At 43.2% G+C, this 27,669-nt stretch overlaps 1 protein-coding gene across 1 annotated transcript; it reads left to right on the plus strand.

Moving 5' to 3' along the window:
* The first annotated feature begins 407 nt into the window (after positions 1 to 407).
* Positions 408 to 27,258, plus strand: TIGAR (TP53 induced glycolysis regulatory phosphatase). Its single transcript, XM_082849411.1, has 6 exons — positions 408 to 499; positions 8,756 to 8,793; positions 12,294 to 12,415; positions 21,571 to 21,648; positions 24,960 to 25,070; positions 25,969 to 27,258. The coding sequence occupies exons 1-6, from the start codon at positions 468 to 470 to the stop codon at positions 26,395 to 26,397; spliced, it is 810 nt and encodes a 269-aa protein (XP_082705537.1). The 5' UTR covers positions 408 to 467; the 3' UTR covers positions 26,398 to 27,258.
* Positions 27,259 to 27,669: the final 411 nt, after the last annotated feature.

Here is a 27,669-nt window from a genome sequence, read left to right on the forward strand (position 1 = left end):
CAGGACCGAACGTGTCTGGCGCTGTACACCCACGAAGCAGGACTGCTCGCTGCACTCCAGCTTCCAATCAGACCAACCCCAATCGGAGCGGCGGCCCCTTAGCCGCTCGTAGCCTACAGGACCGGGTTTCCTTCCCCGGGCACGCCCCGCCTCCCGGTCCGGGGCGGGGCCGCCGCACCTGCCGCGCACCAATCACGGGCCGGCGCGTAGGGGCGCACGCGCCACGGCCCTGGGCGGGGCCTCGCCGCACATCAGTCTCCGCGACCTGCCGGCCCCCGGCCTCCCTGATTGGCCGTCCTGGAGTGACGTGACGGCCGCCTCGGCCTATGGCAGCGGAGCCGGCCGGTGGCGGGGTGCGGAAGCTGCGGGGTGCGGCGGGCGCAGTGCCGGTTGGCTTGTGCGGAGTGTGGGAGACGGTTCGGGCGGCGTGCGCGGCCTTTGCCTTGCTCTGTCCCGGCGCCGGCGGGATGACGCGCTTCGCTCTGACAGTGGTCCGGCAGTGAGTATGGCCTGCGCGGGCTGCCCTTTCCCCTCCGTGGAGTGTTGCGGGCTGGGCTGGGGGACCGAAGATCTGCACCCGCCCCGCCCTGCCCGTCCCATTTGCTCCTCCGAGGCTCGGCCTGGCGATTTCTAGGTGTTTCCTGTGAGTTACCCCCTACCGGCCCTCCTGCCCCAGCGAAGCTGAGCGGGAAGCCAGGTGTCAGATGGCAGCGGTCCCGCGTTCGATGGGGACAGGGAGGTCGGGAGGAGTGAGTGTCAAGGGCCCCCGTCTCCGGGTGGCAGCTGAAGCTGAAGAGACAGCCCTGTCGCCGCACCTCCCGGGCCCCGCGTTTGCCCCCGGCCGGTCCCCCAGGGTCTGCAGAGTGACTGGTCCGGGGCCGACGTTTCCGCTCCAGGCTCTGCGACGGCTCCGTCCCTGTCCCCTCGGTCGCCTCGGCCCCCCAGGCTTGTGTCTGAGATTCGCTTCTTCTCCGCAGATCTTCTGTCGCTGGGGGAGGAGAGGGGGCCTCGCCCTGCTCTCAGCCGCCTGCATCGCCCCGAATAAATATGTTTATCATATAACGTTACAGGGAGCTAAATGCTGACAAGTCGTTACGTCTCTTCCTTTTTCCTTCTCGACTCTTCTTGGCCCGGTGTTAATGGGAGGTGGAATTCAGGGAGGTCAGGAGCACAGATTTTTCGAGAAAGATCGACGTAGGTTAGAATCTGGGCTCCAGCTAGGAGCCTTGTAACCTGGGCTTCCTTTCACCGACTTAATCTCTACGACCTCAGTTTCCTGATTTATAAAATGGCGTTAGTGATAGGACCCACTTCACTGGGTTAGTGTGATAATGAAATGTCAGAAAGGTGAAGCGTATAGCACAGTGGAGGGGGAGAAATATATCTGAGAATTAACTAACTTTTGTTTCTGTAAGGACAGCTCTGATACAGATGCAGGGAGTCCTCCAATTTGTGTGTTAATGGGACCAGCATTCTGAGCGGGTGCTGTGTGTCAGCCCGTAACTAAGGGTTACAGGGAACTAAGATGCCGTTTTTGACATCGTGGAGCTTGTGGAGAACAGCGATATGGTCTAACCTTGCCAAGCTGACTTTAGCTGCTATCGTCTTTGGTCCTGTTTTTACTTTATAGGAAGATTATCTTGGCAACCATCTGAAGTTGTTCCGTTAGGATTCACAGGATTTTAATGACTGAGCTAGAAATCGAGCTCCTCTCTTTCCGCCCCACCCCTCTCCATTTTTAGAAGGCTTTATGACTGTCGTGTGACCTTCTTAAGGTCATCCAGCTAGTCAGTAGCAGAACGGGAATTAGTGTCTTGATTGCCCTCATTTTCCTCTGAAGTTTCTGGATGCCTTGACACAGTGCCTGGCGTATAATTGCCACTCAGAAGTCGTAGAAAATCTGGGCAAAACCACCCCTTGAAAAACAAGATGATCCCTATTTAGTTTCTTAATAAACAATAGTTACATGAGTGCGGATTTTATCCCCTCCCTGCTTCTTAAAAAGGGCTTGATTTTTAAAATGCATTCATCATAGAATTCCTATGAGGGATTAATTTAAAAATAAGTCTTAATAAATTAGTATGTGCCAGGCACTGTCGTAATTAAATTCTGACAACAGTCTGGTGAGGTAAAGACTGGCTTCTCAATTTGCCGGTGAGGAAACAGACACGGAGGGCATGTGACTTGCTTATAGTCACATGACAAGTTGGGGTGGTGGCCTTTAAACCAAGGCAGCAGATCTGCGGCCCATCCTCTTAACTATATACTATGCCCTTCTGCCTCCAATTTTACAGAGTTGAAACCTAGTGTTTGTAGGTTGCTTAAATATCATCAGCCATTTCAGAGGCTACTTTTTATTTCCTGTGATATAACCATGAAGAGTGATAAGAATAGTTTACTTTGCTCTGTTTTATTCATGGGAAAGTGCAAAGGAAGTGTTGAAATAATTGATAGGGTTAGTTTTCTCCTTCAGAGTTCTCAAAGCTAAAAATTGATGATTCTTTCAGGAAAAGAAACAGTTTCAAACTTGATTGATCACCAGAGTTCAATGTAATGACTCTTACTGGAATCAGCAAGATTGAATCATTGAGCATAATAGTGGGAATTTAACTTGAGTTATCTCTTACCTGACTCTGTCAAACGCTTTGAAACTCAGTGTGTTTAAGAGTTGGATAATTTTTGGATAATGCAAGAAAACTTTTTAAATGCAGTTTCTTTAAGTTCAGGCAAATCCTTTATGAATCTGTGCTGTTACCATCTGTGTGTTGGTCTTCATCATCATACTTGAAAGGGAGAGTTACCAGTTGTATCATTTTTGGAACAGAATACCCCACCTTTCAAACTTCAAGTCTACTAGTCTGATTGAGCTGTAGCGTCTGGTGGCGTTAGAGCAGCATGGTTGAAAACCCCAGTATATGCAGGTCGGCACTGCCATCACCCACATGGCACATCGAAGGCCCTAGTTCCCTTGAAAGGTTCTTTGTAGGAGTTTGCAGTTGGTTGCCTACAAAACCATCCCATTTCACTTCCGTTTTTAGCTAGCTCTTTAAACATTTTTACAAAGTAAATTTCCTTTACTTTTAACTACTTAAAGATGATGAATCATGGGGCTTCCCTGGTGGCGCAGTGGTTGGGGGTCCGCCTGCCGATGCAGGGGACACGGGTTCGTGCCCCGGTCCGGGAGGATCCTACATGCCGCGGAGCGGCTGGGCCCGTGAGCCATGGCCGCTGAGCCTGCGCGTCCGGAGCCTGTGCTTCGAAAAAAGATGATGAATCAGTGTAGGTATTGACAGCAAAACTGATTGGTGTTTCTTACTCTGCCTCTGTCGGCACTTAGTCTTCATGAATGCTAGTCATTGTTCTGTTTGTTAATAAAGCAGAGGCCAGATGAATATTGGATCATCTGTCAACTTTTATCAAGATGCATGTAATTGTTATGTTACTGTGATATTTGTTTTCTGGGAGTAGGGTTGATTAACTGGGAGAACCTACGCAACTAGGCCTAATCTACATATAGACAAAAATATATCATGAATTAAGTATTTTACATTTTTGCCCCCAGACCATCTGGTGAAACTCTCCATGTTACTAGTGCTTGAAATCTTCTATGTTTTCAAATTATTAATCCATTTTCAAATGAATTAACTGGTGTGGAGGAATTAGGATATAGCTGTATATGCATGATTAAATATCAGGTGAGTACACTCCATTCCTGTGTACACCAAAGCATATCTATTTTGAAAACTTGCCCCAAGTATATACTGACTTCCCATGATTTGTCTCTGCTGCAGCAAACCGAGTCCTGGTCCGTGGAATTTGAATTATTAAAAAGGATGTGATTGGGAAATTAAGCTTTCTATATGATTTCTAGAGAAACGCTATAGAATACAAACCAGAACTAACAAAATAACATGTCTTTTTAAGGGGAGAAGAGCACGATTATCCACAAAATAAATGGTGCATATCTGTGGGCCTTTAAACGGCCGGTCACAGACTTGACTTCCCGGCCGAAGTGCTTGCGTTCTCGCGGAGTCGGGCGTCTGTCCTGGAAGTGAGTCACACTGCAGGTTTTGAGAATCAGTGCTGTTATTCCTGACTCCTTTAAAATACACTCCTCTGACCTTTCCACTCCCCCTGCCTTCCCCGCCACTGCCACAAGCCGAGCTTCGGTTAGGGAAGTAGCTTCATAGTAAACCTATTTTAGCCACCCACTTTCCTCTCCCACTCCCCAAACAAACTAAACAGTGGCTTCAAGCATTTGTACAGACCTCTCGAAAAAGCTGATAAAAGCTGTAAAACTAAATATTTGTGCACATTTTTGGAAAAAAAATTCTCTTTCTAGATTCTTACACTATAATGTTTATAAAGTGATTTGAAAGCAAAAAATGCCCAGTAGAACACCAGTGATTATTAATAATGCACTAATGTCTGCAGCAGTCTCTACTGACTTATAGCTAAAGGAAATCTTTTATTATATTACAGCTATTTTTTCTCCTTTTGCTGGAATTGGTGAGATGCTGGGGCAGTACTGTTACAAATTATCAAAGTACTGGGATTCTGTTTTTTAATAGGATGACATTTTGATGATATAATGTGTTCTTCTGAATCCGTGATCAAATCAGCTATTGGGATTAAGTTAAAATCTTGAGCTACCTTTTCAGTAAGCATACAAAAAGTTATCGTCTTGGCAAATCATTTGTGTGATTTGTAAAGACCTGGTCCAGCGTAATTATTAAATTTCTTCTCACCCTTCATTTTAAATTTGTGCAATGAGCAAGAGAGCTTGTGATCCACAGTAAGTGGGCAAAACCTTCTGAGTTTCCCATATAAAAGTAAATATGGGATTGGGGGCCAGGGAGGCGTTATTTGAATTTTGCTGGTAATTGAATTGGTTACAAAGCCATTGTCTAAAGAGGACGTCACTCGTACAGAAGTGAAGTACAGCCCTTTTATTCTTGGTCTCAGCAAGACTGTGAGGCTGAGACAGATAGGAAGTGGCTCCTGTGTTTGGGAACTGTTTTCTGTATGAGAAGCAGTGCCTTCCCCATCACTTCCCTGGATGCTTTGTTCATCTGAACCGCAGAGCTTAGTCTCTTTCCTATCCATTTCATACGATTCTGAATGGGTTTTGGAATGCTGCAAGACATCTTTTATTAATACTCACCTCAAGAATGATAATACTGGCAAGTGAGTGGCTAGTAGTGCTGTGTAATTTCACTCACTTGTCGTATATTTTTTAAGCCACTACATCCACACGTTTAGAAATCAGAACAGTTCTCCTGAGTTTTCTGTCCTCTCCCCCTGCAGGTGACCACAGCCTCTGCGTCCTCCCGGCATCTCTCGTGCAGATGCAAACGTTTACTCTTGTGTCCTGCCTTTCTTGTTCTTTCCTTCTTTCTTTCTTTTTCTAAAAATTATTTTTGGCTCTGTTGGGTCTTCGTCGCAGTGCTCAGGCTTCTCCTTGCGGTGGCTTCTTTTGTTGCAGAGCACGGGCTCTAGGCACGCAGGCTTCAGTAGTTGTGGCACAAGGGCTCAGTAGTTGTGGCTCGCGGGCCCTAGAGCACAGGCTCAGTAGTTGTGGCACACGGGCTTAGTTGCTCCGTGGCATGTGGGATCTTCCCGGACCAGGGCTCGAAACCATGTCCCCTGCATTGACAGGTGGATTCTTAACCACTGCGCCACCAGGGAAGTCCCTGTCCTGCCTTTCTGAAAAGGTAGCAATCTTTGTATATTATTCTGTACCTTGCTTTTTCTGCTGAATATGTCTTGGTGATTTTTTCCATCTCTTTACGTAAATCACTCTCCCGCAGACACAGCCGCATCGAATTCCATCAGGTAGATATCCCACTGTTTATTTGTTAAAGTAACGGGTTCCCTGCTAAAGGGAATTTAGGTTATTTACCATCTTTCGCTGTTAGAAATATACTGTAGCAAATATTCTTTTAAATCTAGATGAATGCAAGCATTTCCAGTAACAGGGCTGCTGAATCAAAGGGTAAACAGACTTGTCATTTTGGTGGATATTTCCAGATGACCCTCCATCCAGAGAGCATGTACACTGAGGTTCTGTTATTTCCCAGGATTTTCTCCAGGGATCAGGCATGTTAGGGTGATGCAGCCTCTGGCCGTGCCTTTTAAGGAACTGGGGCCAGGATAGATGCACGACTACAAAAGTTAACTAGCGTAGTACAGAAGGTAACTAACTACAGTAGTGCCGGGAAAAATGCGAGTGCAGAGTTGGGGTAGTTAAAGGGGATGGGGCGGTAGGGAACGGTGCTGGAGAGGGAAAGCTACTTCAAGGAGTCATCTGGCTGTGTTGGGTCTTGAAGAATGAGAACACTTTGGCCAGGTCCAGCGGTCTCTGTTTTAATAAGACCCCTAGGGGATTCTGAGACACACTCAAGTTTGAGAACCTGTGCTGTAGGTGAGGTTGAAAAACCCCTGTTTTTATAAGAGGGGCAAGGTATAAACAAGGGGCAGAGACGCGAGTTTGTGATCACGACCAAGGTCTGGTGGCATTCCTTTCTGGATCTGCGTGAATCAGTCCCACGCGAGATGTTTTTCTTTTTAAACTACTGCTTCACGTAAAAAACAAAGCAGGAGTGATGAGCCTTCATGGTAATCAGGCAAACACCAATTAAAGTCAAGGTGAGGTAAACTGTTCAGGTTCCGTCTTGGCACAAATTGAAAGCTGTCACATTATAGTGAGGATGTGGAACGCTGCAGAGGGGTCGCGACTGGTATAACTACTTGGCCTTATCGAATAAGCTGGATGCGCCGTGGCCCCGCAGTTCTAGTGCTAGGCACGGGTCCCTAGGCAGGGGTCAACAGACCCCTGAGAGTGAATAGGTTAGGCTTTGCAGGCCGCATGGTCTGTCTGAACTGATCATTTCCACCATTAGAGTGTGAAAACAGTCATAAACAATAAATAAACGTATGAGTATGACTGTATTCCAACAAAACTTGGTTCACGGAAAGACTTGCTTACCAGTCCTTGAGTGGGTCTCAGACATGAGCACGCATCAGCATCACTTGGCGGGTTTATTAAAACAGACTCTGCTGGCCGCCACCTCAGAGCTCCTGAGTCAGTGTGTCTGGGGGCAGGTGGGGCCTGAGACACTGCATTTCCAGTGAGTTTCCAGGCAATGCCAGTGATGCAAGTCCAGGGACCATGCTTTTGAGAACCACTGCCCTAGAGAGTCTGCTGCGCTCTGAACAAGCATGTTCATGGCAGTGTAGCCCGGAACTGGAAACAGTCTAAGTGTCTGTCACAGTGGACCATGTACTACATCGTAGTAAATCCTTACAGTGAAGTTTACACAGTAAAAACGAGAATCGAGTGCGGCCACACTCAGCGACGCTGGTGTATCTCCCAAAACGTTGGACAAAAGAAGCAACACAGAAAACCACGTAGAGTAAGAAGCAAGTCACTGTAAAGTCCAACAACAGGCAAACTAATCTATGCTGCACGTGGGCAGGAAAGCGAAGAGGAAAGGTGAGCACCTGAGCGGGCAGAAGTCCCGGCGGGGGTCCACTGGGGAGGGAGGACATCGTGGTGGACAGGGACGGGGTCCTGGAGGCCGGCAGTGATCTGTTAACTTGGGTGGTCTTATGTGCCTGCTGGCTTTATCATTATGTTATTTACTATTTATTTCATAATTTTTAAAAGATTAAAAATGCATTAAGTCTTGGATATCTATATAGTCTGTCCAAAAATGGCTTATAAATACAGCTACTGAGTGCTTCCTACAGCCAGGCAGTGTTCTGGGTGCTTTACCTGTGTTCATCCAATCATCCCGAGAATCTTGTGAGGTTGGGATCGTCTATTATCCCCATTTTACAGATGAGGAAGCTGAGGCATTGAGCTTAACCCAGCAGGTGAGTGTAGCGCCAAGCAGTCTTGCTCCTGGGCCCAAAAGATGGCAGCGAGGTTTCCCCTCACGGATTTTCACCTCTCACCGACATGAAAGGGTGTGGACGTGGGCTGTGGGGACAGTTGATTCCAGATGAGGCGATAACTCGATCTGAAGAGGCCTGTGGGGTGTTTCCCCCCACCGTTTCCAGTTTTCTGTCCAGTGTGCGCACAGCACACGCCAGCTCCCACCTGCACTCTGTTGTCTGGTCTGGTCCAGGTGCCCTCACCCTCACCTTCCCCCTCCAGCCTCAATCCAGTTGCTTTGGGACACCACTTCCCCCCGTCGCTCTCTGGGTTGCTTCAGAGTGGGTTGGGTTTGCTTTTGTAATTCCTTGGTGTTGCAAAGTGGAGCAGCTTTGAGCAGCTCCAGGACCGAGGAGGCAGGGCCAGGGTCTGCGGGTCTGCGCTCCGCTCTCCGTCCCTCGCACCTGTCCGCTCAGCGCAGCGGACGGACGGATGGACCAGCTGTTGTGTTTTGGTCCCGATGCCTGTGGGAGTAGTTTTGATCCACATGTTTAAGAAGATTATTTAACAAAAAATTTTTATACATACATATACTACTTTTGAAATAGCATTTTCTACCTTTAGTTCACTTAAGATTGTTGATCTATACATTTGAATTTGGGGCAATTTGAAATTTTTAGCTTATCGATTAGGCACATAGAACAGATGATTGCAGACAGTAGTTTAGAATAAATTTTATCTTTACAGGTTAGATTCTGACGTATGTACAATATGCTGTCTTTACAAGTATCATTACCTTTTGTTGCTGATTTTTTTTTCCTCATTTCAAAAATAACCTAATTTGGTAATAAAGGCTTTTTTCCCTCCCTGTTTTAGTGGAGAAACAAGACTTAACAAGGAGAAAATCCTTCAAGGTTGGTATGCTCTGACTCTTATTTTAGCTCTCTCTGTTAGTATTAATGTGAAATATGGGTTAATCAGATCCGGTGGGGTAGGGTGGACCGGGGGCCGCTCTGGACTGTGAACTGGGATTACGGAATTAAATCATCATGGTCACAGAAATACGATCAGAGCAGATGGTAACCAAGAGTCTCTTGAGTGAATTAGATGTAAAGAACAGTGCTCCAAGTTGTTCGTGGGCAGCTTCAAAGCTGATTAAGGAGTTATATTGAGTCTAGTTGTCTTAAAATGTATCTGCCAGGATTTTAAATGATTTCATATTTGGAAACAAAAAATTTACTGGCTGGTGTTAATGGTATTTTTCTGCTAAGATACTTATATTATTTTTAGTAGTAACAAAGAAATGGTTTAAAAAGAGAATTCCTGTTCTCACATGGGGTTGTTACTTTATTCTGAATAGACTCTCCTCTGCGCCCTGCCTTGCTCTGTTAATTTGGGTTCAGATCTTTTAATCTCCCTGTGATCCAGCTGGCCTGGCTTTAAAGAATATCTTTCAGCTAGACGTGCTGTTTCTCTGCTTGGATTATACAAGCACTTAGTTTTGTATTTTTGGGTTAGGGACATCTGGGGTTTGCAGAAGCTGATTTTCATACCCTGTGTGCTTGCCTCCCTCTTCTGGAAGTCAGTCTGATAATTAGACGCACCTCTATTTCCCATTGACCTGGGCCCCACCCAGAGCATCCTCTGGGCTCACGTACAGTACCGCCTTGTCCGTGGGCCCTGCTCCTTGGTCTCATTTCATTCGAAGCTGACGGTAAAACATGAATAAAATTTTCATGTTCACACCTGTTTTTTAGGTCTGTTTTGTGTTTTCCTAACTTTGGAAGTTAGATGCTTAGTTCTTTAAGTTATAGCCTCCTTTTTATTTTTTTTAAAACCCTCAAGCCTTATATGTTTCTAAGTACCATTTTTTTGTCACATACCTGCAGTTTTGATTGTAGTAATCTGGTAAGTATTCAGCACCAAGTATCTTAAATTTCCGTTATGATTTCTTCATTGACCCATGAGTTATGTAGAACTGTTTTTTAAATTTCCAAATGAATGGGCTTTTTGGTTTTGTTCTTCATCTTTTGTGATTGGCTTCCACTGTAATTGCTTTGTGTTCTGACAATATGGTTTATTTGATAATACATCTTTGAAATTGGTTAGCATGGTCAGTTTTTATAAACCTACTACTGTGTGTTTGAGAAAAAATCTGTTTTCTAATTGTTGGGTGTGGAGTTCTATATCAAATACTTGACCTTGATTTTGTTGTTCAAATCTTCCATACTTTACTAATTTTGTAAATTTACTCATTTGCCTGTATGAGCTAAGCTCAGTTTATGAGTGAGATATGTTGCATTTCCCGCTGTGATGGCCAGCTCATCCTTTAATGCCTGAAGTTCTGTCAACTTGTGCTTTATGTGTTTTGCTTTTATGCAGCTAGAGGCTAATTTATTAGGCACATACAAGTTTTAAAATTGCTCTGTCTTCGTGGTGAATGGGAACGCTGATTGTTTATAGTGATCTTCACAGTCCTTACTAAGACTTTTGTCATAAAGTCTGCATTTCTGAGAGTGACATGGCAACTCCAGCTGTTGGGGGTTGGGATTTGCCCAGTATATGTCTTCCTATCCCTTTCCGTTCAGCCTTGCTGTGCACTGATGTCCTAAGTGTTACCTTGTAAAGGGTAGGCAGCTGATTCTGATTCTTTAAAAAAAAAAAACAAAAAAGAAAAGAAATACGATCTTTCTGTTAACTGGTGAGAGTGGTCTGTCCACATTGACTCTGGTTTCTGGTGTGTTTGGACTTTTCCATTGTGGTTCTTTTCTCCCTTCTTTATCTAGTCCTTTCCTTCTCACTCACCCTTACTTCTTAGGTGCCTGCTTTTCTTTTTCTTCTCTTTATCCAGCCCACTCTTACTTTCCCTACTGGCCTCAAACTAAGCCATCTCTATCCTTTTGATGGTTGCCTTTATACCTTTACCATTTGTGCCTAACAAAGTGCAAGAGAAATATCATCTCTCCTGAAAAAATACAAAGTGTGTGCTGCTGTTCAGTATCTCAGTCCTGTCCTTTTTTAACCATGCAGTGTAGGCATTATGATTTAATCTGTTACCTGGTGTTTGTTTAGATTGACATCTGTAGTTGCCAGTTTCTCTCCTCACCATTTCTTTTGCGTCTCAGACCTTCATTCCTGAAACATCTTTTTTGAAAAGTCCTCTTGTGTAAATCAATTTGTGGTAAAGATAGTTTCAACTGATTCTATTCCAGACGATTCCGTTTTTATTCTCCTCGATCTTTTTTAGTCCAGACAGTTCTAGATTCACAGTTCTCTTAGCTCCTGGGAGCTATTCATCTGCTTTTTGGCTTCAGAAGTCTTCTCTCATCCAAATGGTGTCCCACCGTGGGTATCTGTCTTTCTCTGTAACTGCTTTTAAAGTCTTTGTGTTTTATTTTGGTATTCTACAGTTTCTCTTACTAAATCTAGGAAGGTACTTTTTTTTTTTAGTGATTTATCCTTCTTGGTGTACACTGTGTTTCCTTCATCTGTAGTTTTATGTGTTCCCTCACTTCTGTTCTCCATTTTCTCTCTTGTCTTTCTGGAGTTCCCACTGGCTGTGCTCAGGAATCCTCGTCCTTGCTCCATGTCTCTGACACATCTGCGCTTCTCCGTCTCCTCGTGTCTGTGCCAGGGGCCAGCTTCAGCCCTGCCTTTGGGCTCGTGAAGCTTCTCAGCTTAACGAATCTCCTTTTATCCACTGAGGGATGTTTTTCTTCCCCTCCTCAGCAATTCCATTTTTCACTGTTAAAAGACCTGTCTGGTTTTTTGGAAAGCTGTCTGGTTTTTGATCGCTTGTTGTCGCTTATTTTTGTGACTCTGTTTATAGTCTCTGCTGATTTACACGTCTGACGTATTAGTGGTTCCAAATCTGTTACTTGTTGTTTCTGCCAACTCTCATTCATGACAGATTATTTTCCTGTGTGTTGAGTCATTGGCTGACCTGTTACTTGCTCTAAATTAGTAGAAGACTTGTCAGCGTTTATTGAGAATGACTTGCAATACTGAACGTTACTGAATTCAGACAGTGGAGATAAAGAAGGAAAACTTTTCTAGGTGATGATCCGACTACCCAAATGCAGCAGCTGAGCTGAAAACGTGAGGTTGGGGGCAGCATTAATAAAACACATGGTGAAGTGATGGGCGATGTGGGGGGAGAGCTCGGGGCAGCCTCCTCATTACCCGGTTCTTGCCAGACACACATTCTTCTGGGAGATACAGAAGAGCTTTTCCAGGATCCTAGCTGAATTTTGCTTGCTTTCAGTTCTCTGAAAAGTTATGTGGAAAAGTACCCAAGGAAATCTTTTAATAAAGTATAGATAAATGCTCCGTATATTCTCTTAGGTGTGATTTTTATTGCATCCCATATATATGTATATATATTTGAATGTGACTCTTTCTCTTAATACCACAGGACAAGGAATAGATGAGCCTCTTTCAGAAACTGGATTTAAACAAGCAGCTGCTGCTGGTATATTTCTTAATAACGTGAAGTTTACTCACATTTTCTCCAGCGACCTCATGAGGACAAAGCAGGTGAGCTTAGAGTCAAGGTTGAGGCTGACGAGTCAAAAGTCTCAGCAGTCGTAACCTTGAAACATTTGCTGCCAGAGTCCGCAGGGAATTAGCTCACACGAGACGTCAGCCCCAGCCCTCCTCTCCCTGACAGAACTTACTTCTTTTCCCTTCATTTTACTTTTGTGCTTTGTTTTATTGTGGTAATTTTTAAGTTAGAGTAGCTTCGGGAAAATGTCTAGCAAAAGGCCTATAAAAAGGCAAAGAAGGTGTCGTGAGAGAGCGCCAGTGGAAACACCACAGAGACGTCAGATTTTAGAATCCAGATACAGTTTGAAAAACAACTGTGTTACTCTAAAGAAATAAAAGACGTGTGAAATATCTTTAAGGAACAGATTACTATAAAAATGATCCCAGAGATTTAAGAAAGAACCAAATCAACTTCTAAAAGGTCGGTGGAAGGAGACTTTGGTGGCAACCATGGGGGAATAACAGGGTTGGAATGTAGCCTCCCCCCATAAACAACTAGAAAACAGGACAAAATCTGTGAAGCAACTGTTTTCAGACATTGGACTCCAGGCAGCGTGGGCTACGATCCCCGAATGAAGTGAAACAAAACAGGTGAGCCCTTGATCGTCCTGGTTTTCCAGCTGAAGCAATTCCCAGACTCTGGCAGAAGAAGCCAAATAGAGAACAGTGGTCTCAGTGATTGAGGGGACAGAGCTTGGAATTTGGGGAGTTTAAGTAAGTAAAATTTGTGGGGAAGAGTGCTGGAGAGAGAGCTGCACAGAGAAAACTCTATAGACATGTGTAGGGATCCCCGTGATTCTTTGTTGGACGGTTGGTTAATCTGCACACGTGTGGCTGAAACTGCACGAGGGCAGAAAACACGGCTTCGGGCGGGAGGGAAAAGGTCCCTGGCGGGTGGCGGTCATCCACTCATTTCCTGGGGCTCACACAGGGTGCGGAGTCAGAATTCCCACCAGCGCAAGGGGAGGCTTTGCTGGATACAGAGAGCATATTACACCTTAATAGTGAGGCTAAACTGTCCTCAGAGGAGCATGAGGTGAGAAGTAGGAGACAGCAGAACCAAATTTCATCTTCTACAGGTGAAAAATGCAGTATTCTGAAATGAAAATTTCATAGGGTGGGATTAACTGTAGGTTACACTGTAGAAGAAGACGTCAGTGAACATGAAGACGTGGAAACTGAACATTCCAAAATTAACTGTGGAAAGAAAAAAGACTAAGAAGGGAAAGTGAAGAGTCTCAGTGACGTGGAGGACAGTATCAAGCAGTGCAATATACATGCAGTTGAAGTCTCAGAAGGGAAGTGGGGAGAAGGATGAGGGTGAGTATGAAAGTAAAAAGACAGATTTTGAAGAAATAATGACTCAAAAATCTCCAAATACATACCCAGTGAAAATACTTTCAAAAATTAAGGCAAAATAAAGACTTTTTCTTTCAAGCACAAGTTGAGGGACCCACACTTATATGGTCAGTTGCTTTCGTTTAGTCTTTTTGGTCAGTTGGCTTTTGACACAGGTGCCAAGGTAATTCCGTGGTTGAAACGATGGTCTTTTCAATAAAGGGTGTTGAAACGATGGACCATCCAAGCAGGAAAGCATGACATGTGACTGTTACCTCACACAGTCCACAAAAACTAACTTGCAGGTGTTTGTAGAACAAATCTAAAAGCTAAATCTATGAAATTTCTATAAGGAAACAGGGAAGATCTTTATAAAGGCATCTTGGGACAAAGTATAAACAAGACACAGATTGGGAGAAAATTGTAAACGTGTGTTACCTGTATGTAATATATGTGTATATATCTGACACATATGTATGTATTATCAATATATATCTCTTAGCTGTATAAATATGTAAGATTCTTCCAACTCAGTAATTAGACAAATAGGCAAAAGGTTTGAATTTGACCGGGCGCTTTACAAAGTGAGATACGGGGAAAGCCAGTAAACAGGTAAGAAGGTGCTCAGCATAACTGATCGCGACAGAAACGCACATTAAAACCACAGCAAGATACCGTTACACAACGTGTGCATGGCTAAAATTAGCAAGATAAAGGATGTGGAACACCTGGAACTCAAGACATTGCTGGTGAGAATGTAAAACGGAACGCCTACTTTGGAAAACGGTTTGAAAGTTGAACATACACTAACTGTATGATCCAGCAGTTTCAATCCCAGAAATTTATCCAAGAGAAGTAAGAATATATGTCCACACAAAGACTTGTACACAACTGTTTAATGGCAACTTTATTTGTAATGGGCAGAGAGTGGAAACGACCCATGTGTTGATCAGTAGGTGAATGGATAAATGAACATGGTATATTCATACAGTGGAATACACCTCATCAGCAGCACAGAGGAGTCCCCAGAACAGTATCTGAGCAAAAGAAGGCAGATGTGGAAGAGTGCAGACTGTGTGATTCCATTTACATGAGACTCTAGAACACATAAAGCAGGTAGTGTGGGCCGGGGGCCAGGAGTGGGAGGCATTGGCTGGCAAGGGCACGAAGGAATCATTTCGGCTGATAGACTTCTTCTCTGTCTTGATTTTGGCGGTACTTAGCTCTGTCACAGCTCAGTGACCTGTACACTTGAAATATACTCTAATAAAATTTACTTAAAATATGGAAAAAGTTTATCCAAAAATGAAAACCTCAGTGGCTGTACTAAATTATAGACTAGATATAGCTGAAATGGTCATTTGCTTATAGATAAATGTAAGATAGCAACTGAAGTGTAGCGCAGTGTGATAAAATAGATTAAAAATAAGACTAAGACAGAAGGATGTGATGAGAAGGTCTGTCGTCTTTCGAGAGGAAGTATCAGAGAGAATGGGAAAGAGGCAATATTCAAAGAGGTCACAGTTAATAAACTACAGAATTATTGAAAGATAGCAAAATATCCGATCCAGAAAGTATAAACAAATCCCGGTCAGAATTAAAGAAAGAAACCCACACATCTACACTTACAGCAATATTGCAAAACTCCAAAGACTATGAAGGAAAAAACATTATCCATTAAAGACCAGTATTAGACTATCAACACATGTGTCAATATCAACAATAATTTGATGTGCTGAGAGGTAATAAAGATTAATCTAGAGTTTTATACCAGCAAAACATTTTCTAGAGAATAGGTGAAGACGTTTCAGACAAGCAAGCTAGAAAGAAACTTTCAAAGGATAACTGAAGAAGGAAAGAAATTCCAGAAGAGATGTCTGAGATTCAGAAAAGAATAGTGAGCAAAAGAAATTGTTACAGGTATAGGTAAATATAAACAAATATTGACGATGTAAAACAGTGTCTGATTTTTGGAAGGGAGTTAAAAAACAAGGCAGACTATGGACTTTAATGATTTCTACCATTTTGCAAATACAGTGTCTCTTGTCAGAGTAACCAGGTACACAATGAGAGAAGGAAACATGAACAAAAATGAGCAAAAGCAAAAGGCAGCAGAAAGAGCCACAGGAGTTATCTGGTATCTGGAGTTATCAGATGTAGCCTTTAAAATAATCATTGAATGCACAGATAAAAATGACATGGAGAATTTCAGCAGAGAACTGGAAATTATAAAACAAGAACCAAATGCAAATTCTAGAACTGAAAAGATAACTGAAATTAATATTCAGTGGATGGGTTTAAAACCAATTTAGACACACCTGAATGGAGAACTAATGAACTAGAACCTTTTTCTGTAAAGGGCTAGTTAGTGAAATTTTTAAGTTTTGTGGGCTGTATGGTCTGTGTCACAATTGTGAACTCTGCCGTTGTACTGTGAAAGCAGCCATAAATGATACATAAATGGCTGAGTTCTAATAAAACGTTATTTACGAACAAGCCATTTATTTATTTATTTATTGGCTGCGTTGGGTCTTTGTTGCTGCACCCTGGTTTTCTTTAGTTGTGGTGAGCAGGGGCTACTCTTGTTGCAGTCCACGGGCTCTAGGCACACAGGCTTCCGTAGTTGTGCCACACGGCCTCAATAGTTGTGGCTCGCGGGCTCTAGAGCTCAGGCTCAGTAGTTGCGGCACATGGGCTTAGTTGGTCCGCGGCATGTGGGATCTTCCTGGACCAGGAATTGAGCCTGTGTCCCCTGCATCGGCAGGAGAATTCTTAACCACTGTGCCACCGGGGAAGTCCTACCACATCTTCTTTATCCATTCATTTATCAGTGGACACTTCGGTTGTTTCCATATCTTGGCTATTGCAAATAATGCTGCAATGAACATAAGGGTATATATAGCTTTTCAAATTAGTGTTTTTGTGTTCTTTGGATAAATACTCAGAAGTGGGGGAGTTCCTTGGTGGCCTAGTGGTTAGGATTCCAGGCTTTCACTGCCATGGCCCAGGTTCAGTCCCTGGTCAGGGAACTGAGAATCCTGCAAACCACATGTCACGACCAAAAAAAAAAAACCAAAAACAAAAACTCAAAAGAGGAATAGCTGGGTGATATGGTAGTTTTATTCTTAATTTTTTGAGGACTCTCCATACTGTTTTCCGTAGTGGCTACACCAATTTACAGTCCAACAGTGCACAAGTGTTCCTTTTTCTCTCCAGGGTTTCTTATCTCTTGTCTTTGTGATGATAGCCATTCCAGCAGGTGTGAGGTGATAGCTCATGTAGTTTTAATTTGCATTTTCACAATAGTGATGTTGAACATCTTTTCATGTACTTATTGGCCATCTGTGTGTCTTTGGAAAATGTCTAATCAGATGCCCTCCCATTTTTTAACAGGCTTGTTTGGGTTTCTGTTGTAGTTGACTGATGTGCATTCTTTATACAGTTGACCCTTGAACAATGTGTGGCTTAGGGGCCCCCACCCTCCTTGCAGTCAAAAATCTGCATATAACTTTGCAGTTAGCCCTTTGTATCCACAGTTCCACATCTGAGGATCGTGTAGTACTGTAGTATGTATTTTTAAAAATCCATGGATACATGGACCTGTGCAGTTCAAACCCATAGTCAAGGATCAACTGTATATTTGGGATATTAATCCCTTGGATATATGATTTGCAGTTATCTTCTGTCATTCAATAGGTTGCTTTCTCATTTTGATGATGGTTTCCTCTGCTATGCAGAAGCTTTTTAGCTTAATGTAGTCCCACTTGTTTATTTTTGCTCCCTTGTCTTTAGAGTCAGATCTACAAAAACATTGGAAATACTAATGCCAGTGAAGTTACTACTACCTGTGTTTTCTTCTAGGACCTTTATGGTTTCAGACCTTACATTCAAGTCTTTAATCCATTTGGGGTTAACTTTTGTGTAGGGTGTAAGATAGTAGTGTAGTCTCTTCTTTTGCATGTAGCCGCTTGGTTTTCCCAACACCATTTGCTGAAGAGACTGTCCTTCCTCCATTGTATGTTCTTTGCTCCTTTGTTGTAAATTAATTGTCCATATATACGTGGGTTTATTTTGGGGCTGTCTATTCTATTCCATTTATCTATGTGTCTGTTTTTATGACAGTACCATACTGTTTTGATTACTGTAGCTTTATTGTATAGTTTGAAATCAGGGCGCATGATTCCTCTAGCTTTGTTCTTTCTTAAGATTGCTCTGGCTATTTGGGATCTTATGAGATTCTGTACAAATTTTAGAATCATTTGTTCTAGTTCTGTGAAATATTGCCACTGGAATTTTGATAGGGATTGCATCAAATCTAGATTGCTTTGGGTAGTATGGACATTTTAACAATATTAGTTCTTCCAGTCCATGAACACAGAATATCTTTCCATTTATTTGTATCTTCAGTTTTTTTCATCAGTGTCATAGTGTTCAGTGTACAGGTTTCACCTCCATGGTTAAATTTATTCCTGGGTATTTTATTCTTGTTGATGCAGCTGTAAATGGGACTGTTTTCTTAATTTCTCTTTCTTTCCTAATTGCTGTGACTAGGACTTCCAAAACTATATTGAATAAAAGTGTGATGGTGGGCATCCTTGTCTTGTTCCTGATCTTAGAGGAAAAGCTTTCAGCTTTTCACCATTGAGTATGATGCTAGCTGTGGCCTTGTCATATATAGCCTTTATTATGTTGAGGTATGTTCCCTCTATACCCACTTGGTTGAGAGGTTTTTTTTTTTAATCATAAATGGGTGTTGAATTTTGTCAAATCCTTTTTCTGCATCTATTGAAATGATCGTGTGATTTTTATCCTTCAGTTAATGTGGTGTACCATGTTAGTTGATTGCATATGTTGAACCATCCTTGCATCCCTGGAATAAATCCCACTTGATCATGGTTTATGGTCCTTTTAAAGTATTGTTGGATTCGGTTTGCTGATATCTTGTTGAGGATTTTTGCATCTTATGTTCATCGGGGATACTGGCCATAGTTCTTTCTGTGATGTCCTTGTCTGGTTTTGGTGTCAGGGGTAATTCTGGGTTTATAAAATGTGTTTGGAAGATCTCCCTCCTCTTCAGTTTTGGGGAAGATTTCAAGAAGGTTAGGTATTAAATCTTTGAATGTTTTGTAGCATTCCAGGTGGTTAGTGAAGCCATCTGGTCCTGGGCTTTTTTTTGTTGGAAGATTTTAGATTACTGATTCAGTCTCCTTACTAGTAATCAGTCTATTCATATATTTTATTTCTTCATGATTTAGTCTTAAAATCATTGAAATTTCCAGGAATTTATCCATTTCTTCTAGGTTGTTCGATCTGTTGGCATATAATTGTTTGTAGTAGTCTCTTACAGTCCTTCGTATTTCTGTGTTATCAGTTGGAACCTCTCCTCTTTCATCTCTGATTTTATTTATTTGGGTCCTCTCTTTTTTCTTGGTTAGTCTAGCTATAGGTTTGTCGATTTTGTTTATCTTCTCAAAGAACCAGCCCTTATTTTCCTTGATATTTTTCCTATTATTTTTGTTCTCTATTTTATTTATTTCCACTCTGATCTCTGTTATTTCCTTTTGTCTATTAATTTTGGGCTTTGTTCTTTTTTTTTCCTAGTTCCTTTAGGTGTAAAGTTAGATCATTTGGGGTTTTTCTTATTTCATAAGGTAGACCTGTATTGCTGTGAACTTCTGTCAGAACTGTTTTTTGCCGCATCCCATAGATTTTGGTATGTCGTATTTCTGTTTTCATTTGTCTCTAGGTATTTTTTGATTTCTCCTTTGATTTCTTCGATGATCCATTGGTTGTTCAGTAGCATGTTGTTTCACCTCCACATTTTTGTGGTTTTTCCTGGTTTTTTTTCCCTTGTGCTTGATTTCTAGTTTCATACAGTTGTGGTCAGAGAAGGTGCTTGTTATGATTTCAGTATTCCTGAATGTATTGAGACTTGTTTTGTGACCTAATGTGTGATCTGTCCTGGAGAATGTTCCATGTGCATTTAAGAATATTTTGCTGCTTTTGGATGGAGTGTTCTGTTTTTATCTATTAAATCCATTATTTAAGACTGATGTTACTTACTGATTTTCTGTCTGGATGACCTACCTATTTGTGTAAGTGGGGTGCTGAAGTCCCCTACTATTATTGTATTGCTCTCAGTTTCTCTCTTTAAGTCCATTAATATTTGCTTTAATCTTGGTGCTCCTCTGTTGGGTGCATATGCATTTATAAAATTATATCTTCTTGCTAGATTGACCCCTTTATCATGTAATGCTCTCTTTGTCTTTTATTACAATCTTTGTTTTAAAGTCTACTTTGTCTGATATGAGTGTGGCCACTCCAGCTTTCTTTTCATTCCTGTTTGCATGGAATATCTTTTCCCATCTTTTTACAGTCTGTGTGTGTCCTTTGTTCTGAAGTGAGTCACTTGTAGGCAGCCCATAAATGGCTCTTTTTTTAATCTGTTCAGCCACTCTGTATCTTTGATTGGCATATTTAGTTGAGTGACCTTTCAAGTAATTATTGAGAGGTATGTACTTATTGCCATTTTGTTCATTGTTTTCTGGCTATTTCTGTAGTTTCTCTCTGCTCCTTTCTTCTCTTTCTCTCTTCCTTTGTGGTTTGGTGGTTTTCTTTAACGTTATGTTTAGATTCCTTTTTCATTTTCTTTTGTGTGTTAGTGTAAATTTTTCTTTGTGGTTACTGTGAGGTTCACATATGACATCCTATATAAGTAGTAGCCTGTTTTAAGTTGGTAGCAACTTAAATTTGAACACATTCCAAAACTAGCTTTTTACTCCTCCCTGCCATGTTTTGTACCTTTTGTGACACATTTTACATCTTCTTACTTTATGCGTCCCTTAGCTAATTATTGTAACTTTACTGCTTTTGTCTTTCATCTTCATCAACTGATTGATCTACTACCTTTATTATATGTTTACCTTTTCCAGTGAGATTTTTGCTTTCATATGTTTTCTTATTATTAATTAGTGCCATTTCTTTTCAGCTTAAAGAAGTCCCCTTAGTATTTCTTTTTTAAAAAAAAAATTAATTTAATTATTTATTTATTTTTGGCTGCGTTGGGTCTTTGCTGCTGTGGGCGGGCTTTCTCTAGTTGAGGCGAGCGGGGGCTACTCTTCGTTGTGGTGCACGGGCTTCTCATTGCGGTGGCTTCTCTTGTTGCAGAGCAGGGGCTCTAGGCGTGGGCTCAGTAGTCATGGCTCGCAGGCTCTAGAATGTAGGCTCAGTAGTTGTGGCGCACGGGCTCAGCTGCTCCGGGGCATGTGGGATCTTCCTGGACCAGGGCTCAAACCCATGTCCCCTGCATTGGCAGGTGGATTCTTAACCACTGAACCACCAGGGCATTCCCCCGTTAATATTTCTTTCTTTCTAGGGTTGGTTTAGTGGTGATGAACTCCTTTAGCTTTTGTTTCTGGGAAACTCTTGATCTCTTCTTAAATTCTGAATAACCTTGCTGGGTAGAGAAAAGCTTCTTAGTTGGAATTCTCAGCACTTTGAATATGTTACGCCACTCCCTTCTGGCCTGTAAGGTTTCTACTGGAAAATCTGCTGTTAGCCTTATGGGGTTTTCCTTGTCCTTGGGAGGAGGTGAGTTCAGTGACCTCCTATGCTACCATCCTGAACACTCCCAGAATGATATTTTTTTTGGCTGCGTGTGCAGCTTGTGGGATCTCAGTTCCCCGACCAGGGATCGAACCCAGGCCCCCTGCAGTGGAAGTGCAGAGTCCTAACCACTGGACCACCAGGGAATTCCCCAAGAATGATTATTTTTATGAGAAAAGAGATAGTTGTCTTTTGATTTGCAGACCGTGCATGGAATTTTGGAGAAGAGCAAATTTTGCAAAGATATGACAGTAAAGTATGATTCAAGACTTCGAGAAAGGGTAAGTAACTTACATATTGTTCTTTTACCATAAATTATCAATAAACCAACTCAGTTTATCCCATGGCTAGAAATTAAATGCCTACCTGCTAGGGATGTGATATCAGCTATTACGTGAAGAATTACTGTGTGGCAGTACTGTTACTGACTCTCATAAATAGTGTCTTTTTTGATCATTAAAATCATAGGAAAGAGGCATCTTAAATTATGAAAGCAAGGCATACTTGTGAGAACTTAGTACAGAAGAGTTTAAAGTTAAAGGTGAAAAGTTCTCTTCCCAGTCTCCTAATCCTACCCCATAATTATAAGCATGAATAGACTTCTTTATGCCAACTTTATATACTTTACCAGAAATGAATCTTCCTGAAACGGTGATTTAGCTAAAAGACGACAATTTCAGATCTGAGATTTGGCCCCAAGTCTCCTCCTCGAGCAGTGTTTTTAGTGCACTCTATAATACTAACGTGTAAGCTGGTTGCTGTCCTGCCAGCCCTGTGATTTCCTCTACCCCTGGAGGGAAATGTAACAGAATGGCCAGCGCATCTTCAAAGAACTGCTTTTCATAACTTGCGTGTGTTCACTGTTATAGTTCAGCGTATAGGCTAGAGCTCCAGCATAAACTGTCCCTGGAAAGGCTCACTGTGTGCCCAGGAGCCAGTGCTCGAACGTTGTTAAAGAAAAATGTCTTGGGAGCTCCCTGGCGGTCAAGTGGTTAGGACTCCACACTTTCACCACTGAGGGCGCGGGTGCAATCCCTGGTCAGGGAGCTAAGATCCCGCAAGCCGCGCTTTGTGGCCAAAAAAATAAAATAAAGCGCGACCAAAACAAAACGAAAAATACACCTATCCCCAAAACTAAATCTGAATAGATTAAAAGAAGAAAATGTCCCGAGTTCAGTGGAACGCTGCCCAGGGCCCGCCATCACGTGAAGGAGAAAGCGCTGTCATCGGCTGGGCCGTCCCTTCTCCATCTGTGCTCTCTCCTGAGTAACTTCATCCTCTGCAGTGATTTCAGTCCATGGCTCTTCCCTGAGCTGCACACACACACCGAGCCGCCTGTGGCTCAGCTGCCCCGCGGCCGCATCCGGCCAGTGGAATGCGCCCCCCTCTCCACGTGGCACTGCTTCACGCAGTGGCTGAAACCCTCCTGCCGGCTCTTCACCGTCTCTCGCACTGCGCATCCTGTCCTCGTCTCGTCCGCTCAGCCTCTGAGAAGTTCCTGAATGCTTCATGTCTCTGCGAGCCCCCCGCTGCCCTCCTGCTCGGCATCCTGTCGCCTGGGTCACTGCGAGCCCCCCGCCGCCCTCCTGCTGCCGCTCAGCATCCTGTCGCCTGGGGCACCGGGACAGCGAGTCTCCTGCTTTCCCAGTCTGATCTGCACGCTGCAGCCAGGGTAATCTTGGCAGAATTTGGTTGCCACACCCCTGTATAAACGGGTTCACTGCTTCTCTTCTACCCTCAGGAGTTGTCATAACTCTGACCCGGCTCTTGGGAGCTGCGGGGTCTGATCTGTTGCCTCCTGCCCCTTGCCAGGTGCTCGGTGCCTGGGTTTAGCGGTCACATGAGTGGGCATTGGCGCTGCGCTCACCGCATCCCACCACTGTTCCAAGAGCCGCGGGTTGGTTCATCTTCACAAGAACCCCGGTGCCGGGAAGATGTAGAAACCTCATTTCTTAACCCCCGTTTTACAGAAGCAGAAACCGAGGCACATGGAGGTCAAGTCCAGGCCCAGGGTCCCAGAGCTCATTCGTGGCAGAGTTCAGATTCACACTGAGGCCTCTGGGCCTGGAGTCCCTGCTCTGGACCGCTGGTCACTCGCTTCTCAGCCTCTTCCTGGAATCTCCCGAACACCCTGTGCTCACTGAACCTCCGCATCTGTCCTCCATTCTCCCTGGAATGCTTGCTCCCAGGCCTGGCCAGCTTCCACTCGCCAGAGACTATGGCCCTTGGTGGTTTCCCGAGTCCAGATTAGACATCCCTGCCGTATCTGTCAGTCTCTCTCCATCTCGGCACTTTTCCACTTGCAGTTGCTTGGTATCCCCACCACCCCGCGGTCTCAGCAAGGGTGGGAGCTGTGCAGCCGCCTGTCCTCTCCTCCTAACTGCCCCAGCAAAGCGTTTGGAGTATTCAAGAAAGGATGCTTCCATTCCTGTGAAAACAAAACAACTGATGGCTTTTAATGGCCCTCTTTGTAATAGGTTGCTCCAGATATAATTAAGAGTGTAAGAAATTGGGCTTGAAGATTGGAAGAGCAGCTGGTAAAGTGTGCATGTATTCTTATAAAAAAGTAATATCTCACTATTGGATTTCTTATCTGATGGTGGTGTTAGAATCTTTTGGCATCATCAGTGCAAACCCTAAGTGACGATTTGTCTCTTTCAATATTTTCTTATGCAAGTAATCCATTGTCATTGTAGGGAATTAAAACTAAGAACACTTTGGAAAAAAATACAATTAAAATTTCTACCACACACAAACACTGAATATTTTGGTATGTGTGCTCCTGACTTTTTCCTTCTTGTCTGTTTTTATCTGTCTGTTTGTGTATATGTTTTTCGAAATGAAATCCTACTCTGTGCATTGCTTTTTAACTGGCTTGTCTCACGTACTGTGTTTTTCAGTGCCCATAAATGCACATCAGTATGATCACATAATTAATGACTCTGTATTCTGAAGATATTGCTATTGCGTCATGTGTGTGACCAAGCTACTACTGACCTAGTTTAGGACATCTAGGCTGTGACTAGATTTTCCACTGATGTAAATAATGTTAAAATATAAACATCTTTGTAGTTGATCCTTCACACACATATCTCATACATTTCCTAGAAACGGAATTGCTGAGTGTGTACTTTTTAAAAAGACTTTTGTATGTATTGCTACATTTCCTTCCAGAAAATCTGTGCCAATTCATACTCGCATGAATGATCTAGGAGAGAGTTTTTCCCACATCAACACTGGCTGTTAGTGACCTCTGTGGTCTTCTGATTTAATAACTTACGAAAGGTGTCATTTTCGTTTTCACTCTCTGGATTCCTAGTGAGGTAGATTTCCCATGTTTATTGGCCATTTGCATTTCCTTTGTGACTTGCGTGTCCTTTGCTGAGACTCAATTTTTATGACTCTATAAAGCGAATGAGCTTTGAAGTCACATGGATCTGGGTTTGCATTTTCTCCGAGGAGACAGGCTAAAGTAAGCCAAAGAAATCTAAGCTCATCCCCAGAATGATTGTTCTGAATTTGCCATAAACATGTACTTAGTTGTTGTATTGCAAATTCCTTTGAGGCCTTTTTGTCTGTTGGATCATTGCAGAAATATGGGGTTGCAGAAGGCTCGCCGCTGAGTGAGCTAAGGGCCATGGCCAAAGCAGCTGGGCAGGAGTGCCCTGTGTTCACACCGCCCGGAGGAGAGACCTTGGACCAGGTACGTAGCCCTGGGGAAAGTCGCCGCGTCCATGAGCGTGCCAGCGTCAAAGTAGCTGCAATCTTGACTCGTCGCGTAAGCAAGATGTTTCTGAATTGTAGCTAAGCAGTTTGGAAGTTGTTTGGTTCACGAAACAACTCTGCATCGTACCATTTTTTCCCCTTCTAAGCTGTCCTGTCTTTCTCGTTTATTAAGTCATTACCGATAATGGATTTGAGGAAATGGGTTATTAGAGGGGTCTGTTAAGAAAACTCCTTGAAAAGGGAGCAGAGTAGCCTTCGCAGTGGCAGTGGAGTCGGTGAAGCAGGCATGGTGCTGGTCAGCGGGATGGTGGGCAAAACCCAGCAACTTGGGTGGCAGACCAGCAGGCCTCTCCTGCGCCTGCAGCTCTAAGTGACATTGTAGCCCTGCTTGCGTTGCTCTGGAGTGTTCTGCTTTCGAGTTGTGTTATTGGTGATTTCCCCCCCACCACCATTTTTAATTTTCATAAATTTCTTGTAAAGACTTTGTATTAGTTTAGTGAGGGGAGGCTTCTTATCCTCGTTGTTCTAATTGAACGGAAGTACCTGATGCAGCTTCCTAGGTATTCCTAGTTTCCCGCTATTTTATGGGCTTCTGTTTGCGTGTAGATTTCCCCAGCTAGACTCCGAGTGCTTTGAAGTCAGGAATTAGTCATTGTATCTTACCTTTGTCCCCACAATGCTTTCATGGGTCCAGAAATAAGGTGGGCGCTTACTTACCAGTGTCTGTGGAAGTACTGGTTGAATGAATAGAAACACAGCGTTTCATCTGCTTCTGTAGTCACGGACGCTGACGTTTAGAAAAACTCAGTTCCGTTTACATCTTAAAACAGTCATTAATGTCACTTTATTTCACCTTTTTTTTTCTTTCCTTGTAGGTGAAGATGCGTGGAAAAGACTTCTTTGAATTTCTTTGTCAGCTGATCCTGAAAGAAGCAGGTCAGAATGAACAGTTTTCCCAAGAAGCCCCGAGCGACTGTCTGGAAAGTTCTTTGGCAGAGATATTTCCTTTAGGGAAAAACTGTACCTCCACGTTTAATTCGGACAGCGGTGCTCCAGGGTTAGTGGCCAGTGTCTTAGTTGTGAGTCACGGCGCCTACATGAGAAGCCTGTTGGATTATTTCCTGACCGACCTTAAGTGTTCCTTCCCGGTGACCCTGAGCAGGTCCGAACTCACATCAGTCAGCCCCAATACAGGGATGAGTGTCTTTATCATAAACTGTGAGAAAGGAGACGCGAAACCAACCACCCAGTGTGTGTGTGTGAACCTACAGGGCCACCTGACCGGGGTGACCAAAGTTCACTAACTTTAAATCTGCATCGAAAGCTAACAAATGTGAGCCTCTGAGGGGGGCCTTTGACTTTATTTCCACTCTCTGCTAATGCAGGCTTGGGAACAGTTAAAAAGCTGTCCGTTAGAGCAGGTTATAAAGCTCGGGTGGAATCAGAGCCACATGAAACACTAATGGAAAACCACTGAGAATTGACTTCTTCTCTGTGAGTACGGTTGGAATTTTCCAGGGTAATTTTACCGCCCTGCAGTGACATCTCTGGATTGTAAATGGATGAAGGAACTCAGTATTGCAAACTGGGGGAGTAATAATCCTGTTACTGTGGTTTTTTTGCTTTTTTAATGTCCTGGTTTTTTTGGTATTTTTCTGTAATGTCTGAAAAATCTGGCCTATTTTATTGGCTCTTGGTAAGATACTGTATGTTTTCTTTTTTACTGTCTCATCCAGTCCTTGGAAGAGGGAACTATTTGTAATTTCCACTCCATATTTATGTGAAAATATGTTATATTCAAACAGTCCTTTAAAGGAGAAATGCTTGCCGTCATGGTTCATGTAAATGCAAACGACACTAAATGATTAATACAGAAATCAACTGTTGGAATTGTTTACTCTGGAGGGTTTGAGATGCAGATGAATGTGGATTGTGGTTGCAGAATAGTCTCGTGAGGAAGAAGCATCATCTGATTACAAAATTTTTAAAGAAGGAATCTGAGCGGAGGAAGAGGAAAGAGCAGATCTTTCTTATCTAAGCTGTAGGCTGAAGAATTTAGTTTGAAGGTGGCGCTAAAGAAAGTAAACGGTTGCTTCACAGTAGCCCCAGAATAAAAGAGGGGCTTCACTGAAAAGAACCGTGGTTTTTTTTGTGGAAGGTACAGATGAGGTTTCCTCTCTTTTCCACCAGATGGCACTGGAGCAAAGGGAGTTTGGTTACCTTAATTCTGTACAAAAGATGGGTCGCTCTGAGGCCCTCATGTAAATGGAGAACGAGTTTTCCATGCAGTTTGCTTTTAAATTATCATGTTGATGAATGCTGTGAGTCTCAGCTCACAGAGGGTAGGACTGAGGCTGTCAGTTAAGGCTAAAATCACGTGTAGTCATATTTCAAGTTCAGGATCATGCTGTCCTTAGTGTGTCCAGCGCTGCCAGTGCTCGTGCCAGTGCTGGAGCAGAGCATGTGGCTGAGTGCAGAGGAAGTTCACCGCAGACGAAAAGTTGGAAAGTAACCAAAAAGGACAGATAATAAACGTCCACATCCCTGCCACCCAGAAGTAATATTCTCCCCCGCTT

The sequence above is a fragment of the Leucopleurus acutus genome, assembly GCF_964270905.1.
Source record: "Leucopleurus acutus genome assembly, chromosome: 11".
Classification (NCBI taxonomy): domain Eukaryota; kingdom Metazoa; phylum Chordata; class Mammalia; order Artiodactyla; family Delphinidae; genus Leucopleurus; species Leucopleurus acutus.

Excerpts from the sequence above, each read along its gene's own strand:
- TIGAR (XM_082849411.1), top strand. The coding sequence starts at position 468 with ATGACGCGCTTCGCTCTGACAGTGGTCCGGCA. Across the intron at positions 8,794-12,293 it reads CAAGGAGAAAATCCTTCAAG|GACAAGGAATAGATGAGCCT; the intron begins GTTGGTATGCTC and ends TTAATACCACAG. Across the intron at positions 25,071-25,968 it reads GAGGAGAGACCTTGGACCAG|GTGAAGATGCGTGGAAAAGA; the intron begins GTACGTAGCCCT and ends CTTTCCTTGTAG.